This window comes from Apaloderma vittatum, unplaced genomic scaffold (assembly GCF_000703405.1).
Source record: "Apaloderma vittatum isolate BGI_N311 unplaced genomic scaffold, ASM70340v1 scaffold7379, whole genome shotgun sequence".
Lineage (NCBI taxonomy): Eukaryota > Metazoa > Chordata > Aves > Trogoniformes > Trogonidae > Apaloderma > Apaloderma vittatum.
In genome coordinates, this window is record NW_009734723.1 from 1 (window position 1) to 6,228 (window position 6,228).

Below are 6,228 nucleotides of genomic sequence, written 5' to 3' on the forward strand. Positions count from 1 at the left end.
GGATTTTTTTCTTTTTTTCTTTTTTTTTTTTCCTGTGCGCAACTATCACCCCAGAGATAAAGAGGGAGAGAGAAGCACCTCCAGACCAACTCTTGCCGTTTCCAGTAAGAAGTTGCAGACTTCACGTAGCTGTCTCTGCTCTGCTGAGAGAGGGATGGAAATTGTGTGCAGTGCAGAGTGGAAAATACCCCCGCTCTAAAGAAGTGCACCGGATTTTTGCTCGCTGATTGTTTGGGCTGTTGCGTGCACGTTAAAACACCCGAAGGATCGCCGCTTAATAGAAATGAAACGTGGAGAGGATGACTAACGACAGAACTGTGAATTTGTTCCGTGGAGTTGCCAATTTGCCACCCCGAAGCAACACATATCTCAAGAAGGAAGCGTTTGGCTGCTGCTGATTTCTCCAAAACTGGTGGTTTACCAGATGCATTGTGCTGTATCTGCTGGAAAAGATCATTGCTTAGCTGCAGCAGATCGTCAAAGGTAGACGACCAACGTAAGTGCAAAGTTACCCATACACTGTCATGTTTTTCATGTAAAGGGAAAAAAAAAAAAAGGCAACACGCAGTATATTTATCTAGGGAAAGGACCAGTGTTCCAGATTCAGTTGCTGTTGGTGGCAAAGGCTCACCTACTCTCTGCATCCCTACCTGCATCACTCTGCTGGAAGTAATCACGGGCATCAGCTATCGTGCAGCTTAATGCAGATAAGATTAGTGCTCAGGGGCTGCCCAGTTCCACCAAACTGTAGGTGCTGGCAGCCTTGCACCCGGATAATTCGCGGTTAGCAGAGCATGCAAACAGAAGTCTGTCTGTCGCTTTTTTTTTTTTTTCACCTGCATTATTAGTCTGCAGTATTTATGTATGGCAGCTGCTAATAACATCCTGAAGGGAGATCACTGTAATGGGGAAAGGCTGTACCTTTATTCTTCCTTTCATCATCAGAAAATATATCCCCCCCCTTCTTCCCCCATAAACAGGCTGGCTGCTCCTAAGTTGCATTTGGAATTTCCAGCCTTCTGATTTAGACTATGTTTAAAAACAAATAAAGAAAGTTTAAGGTTATTAAACAGAAGGAGAAGTATCCAACATCTGGAGAGGAAACACTGAGCTGAGAGTGTAAGAAACTGTAAGTCCTGTTATTGTCTCATCAGTTAACAGGGATGTGAAGTAGCCAGTGACGACTGCTGCAGCAGCAGCATGTCCGGGTGGTTATTTCTCAGTGCCACAGCTACAGAGAGGGATATAAGGCACAAGGAGCAGAGAAAAATCTGGTTTGCAAGAGCTAAAAAATATGTGTGGAAGCAAACAACAAATTGCATTTGGCAGCTGACATAGCAGTTAGAATCCAGAAGTAGTACGGGAAGATTTTTCTACTTGCACCAAATGACTGGGTGGAGGAGGGTAGAGGGGGAATGCACGTTACGGATTACACGCTGTACCAAGAAATTATTCAGAAAGTACGTGTCAAAACGGTATCTACCCTTAATCCTGTAAGTAGTTATTTCCATTCTTGCTCTGTGCAAATGCAGCTGATGGGATATTAGTGCATTTGACCAAAGGGATTCCTTGTAAAAGGGAGCAGTGGGAAAATGTACTGCTCTAAGTGTGCATTGCAAAAACAAGTAGTAATTGGGGATTGTGGATTTGTCATGCCTAAAAAACCAATAATGCTGTTCTGTGTGGTTGTGTTGACAGTGCTGTCTTCAAATAAGAAATGAGATGTAATGCATCCTGCAGTCCATGCATGCCTCCTCTTGCAAATCGCGCATCATTCCTCCCTGGAAACCTTTAAGTCCTAAAATCGAGGAAAAGAGAATAAAAACATTATCATGGACCTGAGGGATTTTTACCTGTTGACTGCTTTGATTGCCTGTTTAAGGCTGGATTCTGCTATAGCTCAAGAACTTATTTACACTATTAGAGAGGAACTGCCTGAAAACGTACCCATAGGGAACATACCAAAGGACCTGAACATTTCTCACATAAATGCTGCCACGGGGACCAGTGCCAGCCTTGTCTACAGACTGGTGTCTAAAGCAGGGGATGCCCCTCTGGTCAAAGTATCCAGTAACACTGGGGAAATCTTTACGACATCTAACAGAATAGACCGAGAAAAACTCTGTGCTGGAGCTTCCTATGCAGAAGAAAACGAGTGTTTTTTTGAACTTGAGGTGGTGATTCTCCCCAATGACTTTTTTAGGCTTATCAAAATAAAAATCATTGTAAAGGATACTAATGACAATGCACCTATGTTTCCATCCCCTGTCATCAATATCTCCATCCCAGAAAACACTCTGATCAACAGTCGCTTTCCAATCCCATCAGCAACAGATCCTGACACAGGTTTCAACGGCGTGCAGCACTACGAGTTGTTAAACGGGCAGAGTGTCTTTGGACTGGATATTGTAGAAACTCCAGAAGGAGAGAAATGGCCTCAGCTGATTGTGCAGCAGAACTTGGACAGAGAACAAAAGGACACCTACGTGATGAAAATCAAGGTGGAGGATGGAGGTACCCCCCAGAAATCCAGCACAGCCATCCTACAAGTCACAGTAAGTGATGTCAATGATAACAGGCCAGTGTTTAAAGAGAGTCAAGTAGAGGTTCATATACCAGAGAATGCCCCTGTAGGCACTTCTGTAATTCAGCTTCATGCTACAGATGCAGATATAGGAAGCAATGCAGAAATCAGATACATTTTTGGTGCCCAAGTCGCCCCTGCAACCAAAAGATTTTTTGCTTTAAACAACACCACAGGGCTGATTACAGTTCAGAGGTCCTTAGATCGAGAAGAGACTGCTATTCACAAAGTGACAGTGCTGGCTAGTGATGGTAGCTCTACACCGGCCCGGGCAACCGTTACCATCAATGTCACTGATGTAAACGATAACCCTCCTAACATAGACCTCAGGTACATAATAAGTCCCATCAATGGCACAGTGTACTTATCTGAGAAAGATCCCATCAATACAAAGATTGCCCTAATTACAGTTTCAGATAAGGACACTGATGTGAACGGCAAAGTGATCTGTTTCATTGAGAGAGAGGTCCCCTTCCACTTGAAGGCAGTATATGACAACCAGTATTTGTTAGAGACCTCTTCCTTGTTGGACTATGAGGGCACCAAAGAATTCAGCTTTAAAATTGTTGCTTCTGATTCTGGTAAGCCCAGTTTGAACCAGACTGCCCTGGTAAGAGTTAAACTGGAGGATGAAAATGACAACCCTCCGATTTTCAGCCAGCCTGTAATTGAGCTGTCAGTTTCGGAAAACAACCGTCGTGGTCTATACTTAACAACTATTAGTGCCACAGATGAAGACAGTGGGAAAAATGCAGACATTGTTTATCAGCTTGGCCCTAATGCCTCCTTTTTCGATCTGGATCGAAAGACGGGAGTTTTGACAGCCTCCAGAGTTTTTGATAGAGAAGAGCAGGAACGTTTCATTTTCACTGTTACGGCCCGAGACAATGGCACCCCTCCTTTGCAGAGTCAAGCAGCTGTAATTGTTACTGTGTTGGATGAAAATGACAACAGTCCCAAATTTACTCATAATCACTTCCAGTTTTTTGTGTCAGAGAACTTACCAAAGTATAGCACAGTGGGGGTGATCACGGTGACCGATGCAGATGCTGGGGAAAATAAAGCAGTGACCCTCTCCATCCTGAATGACAATGAAAACTTTGTGCTGGATCCATACTCTGGAGTTATAAAGTCCAATGTCTCTTTTGATCGAGAGCAGCAGAGCTCCTACACCTTTGATGTTAAGGCGGTGGATGGAGGGCAACCTCCTCGCTCTTCTACAGCGAAAGTAACCATAAACGTCATGGATGTTAATGATAACAGCCCCGTTGTCATCTACCCACCTTCTAATACTTCTTTTAAACTAGTGCCACTCTCAGCAATTCCAGGATCGGTTGTAGCCGAAGTCTTTGCTGTGGATATAGACACTGGCATGAATGCCGAGCTGAAGTACACAATTGTAAGTGGAAATAACAAGGGCTTGTTTCGGATTGATCCGGTGACAGGTAATATCACTCTGGAAGAAAAACCATCGCCGAATGATGTGGGGCTGCATCGCTTAGTTGTCAACATAAGCGATTTGGGTTATCCCAAGTCCCTGCATACACTCGTGCTTGTGTTTTTGTATGTAAATGATACTGCTGGAAATGCCTCTTATATTTATGACTTGATACGCAGGACTATGGAAACACCTTTGGACCGGAACATAGGGGACAGTAGCCAACCCTACCAAAACGAGGACTATCTCACAATCATGATCGCTATTGTGGCAGGTGCCATGGTTGTCATAGTGGTAATATTTGTCACAGTTCTCGTTCGCTGTCGACATGCGTCCAGATTCAAAGCCGCCCAGAGGAGCAAGCAAGGTGCTGAGTGGATGTCTCCCAATCAGGAGAACAAGCAAAACAAGAAAAAGAAAAGGAAGAAAAGGAAATCTCCAAAGAGCTCTCTTTTGAACTTTGTGACCATTGAGGAGTCCAAACCTGATGATGCAGTTCATGAACCTATCAACGGGACAATAAGCCTTCCAGCAGAGCTGGAGGAGCAAAGTATAGGAAGATTTGATTGGGGCACAGCACCACCAACAACCTTTAAGCCTAACAGTCCTGATCTCGCCAAGCATTACAAATCTGCCTCTCCGCAGTCTGCTTTTCATCTCAAACCTGACACTCCAGTTTCAGTGAAAAAACACCATGTGATTCAGGAACTCCCGTTGGACAACACCTTTGTTGGTGGTTGTGACACCCTTTCCAAACGCAAAAAAAAATCACTTCAGTGCCTCAGAGTGCAGTTCCCAAGGAGGCTTCAAGACAAAGGGCCCCTTACACACCAGACAGGTAAACGAGCACTTTTACTGGTCTATAAGTACTGCATACAAGTGCCCAATCAACCAGTATTAAAAGTGCCACTGTGTTGTGGGTTGGTATTTTTTTTTGTTTCAGTCTAATTTAATATAGTGACATTATGGGGGGAACAAAAAAAACCAAAACAAAACCAAACAAAAACAAACTAAAACAACTTGACCACTTTATCATTTACCTGGGTCTTAACCATGCATTTGCAAAATGCCTCTGATACTTTGGGTTTTGAAGAATACCACTACCTGGGTCTTAACCATGCATTTGCAAAACGCCTCTGATACTTTGGGTTTTGAAGAATACCAGTTGTTAAACGACTATTTTGCATCTGTGCGTGTGCACATACATGTACATAAAAAACCCTAAAAAACAGACTTTTTTTTTTTCTCCCCAGTATTTGACTCTCCAAATGTAAAAGTTATTGAAGAAAAACTGTTTCCTTATATGCTAAATTTCAGTCTGAAAAATTGTCTATTTTGAGACTGAAGGGATATGTACATTCAGTTTCCAATTTTGAAGTGAGTTGGCTGGAGTTTCTTTTATAGTTCAAGCTGATTTGGAATCTTGCTAAGTTAGTGTTATTAAAGGGGTTAATTTTTTTCCCTTACAAAGCCAGCCGAATTTCCATGCTACTCCATCTGTGAAGCACGTGGTGTGTTGGTAGGATATAACTAAGCCATACGGAAGTCTTCCTCTGTTTTGAGTTCAAAATTATTTTGTTGTAATAGATAGAAGTTGGTATTGCATAGATAGTTTGTTGCATATTTTAAAAAACGGCCAAAGCATACTTTTGAAAGGAATGCGTTCTCTGAATACATCTGAATTATGCAGGGGAAAAAAAAAAAAAGTCAGCCTATTGTAAATGTTTTCTCATCTTAGTAATGCATAAGTGATCTGTCATAACTCATTTTAAACTGTGAAATACGCCATATGAAGAGGGATTTGGAGGCTGAGAAACTCATATTTCAACCAAATCCAGCATTAGTTTTTCTTAGGTCTAATAATTCCTTGCTAATAAAGATTTAAATGCGGTGCTGTCTAATTTATTTTATTGGTGCTTGTCTTTTGCCTCTAAATTAGCATGGCGGTGTAGCCTGTAGATGGCACTAAGGTACTATGTCGCTTATGCTGGCCGGGTGCCAGCCCTGCAGTAGCTAGGAAAAAGTGTGGGGGGGGAGCGGGGGAGGGAAGGATCAAGCTGATATTACAGCCAAAGAACCTTTTATTTAATGATAGTTGCACCGGAGCGGTCAGTAGTTAAGTTCGTGTGTTTGCAAGGCAGCTTCCTTCGTGCTTCGCTTTCTCTACGCCGACTTTATAGGTGCTGGGAGTCGTGTTCATATTCCT

General features: G+C 42.8%; 1 protein-coding gene across 1 annotated transcript; it reads left to right on the top strand.

Moving 5' to 3' along the window:
• The first annotated feature begins 464 nt into the window (after positions 1 to 464).
• On the top strand, positions 465 to 5,005 carry LOC104279190 (protocadherin-9-like). The gene is given in 3 exon segments (XM_009876385.1): positions 465 to 496; positions 1,699 to 4,780; positions 4,782 to 5,005. Coding segments are annotated over 2 exon segments (3,090 nt in total). The 5' UTR covers positions 465 to 496; positions 1,699 to 1,832; the 3' UTR covers positions 4,924 to 5,005.
• Positions 5,006 to 6,228: the final 1,223 nt, after the last annotated feature.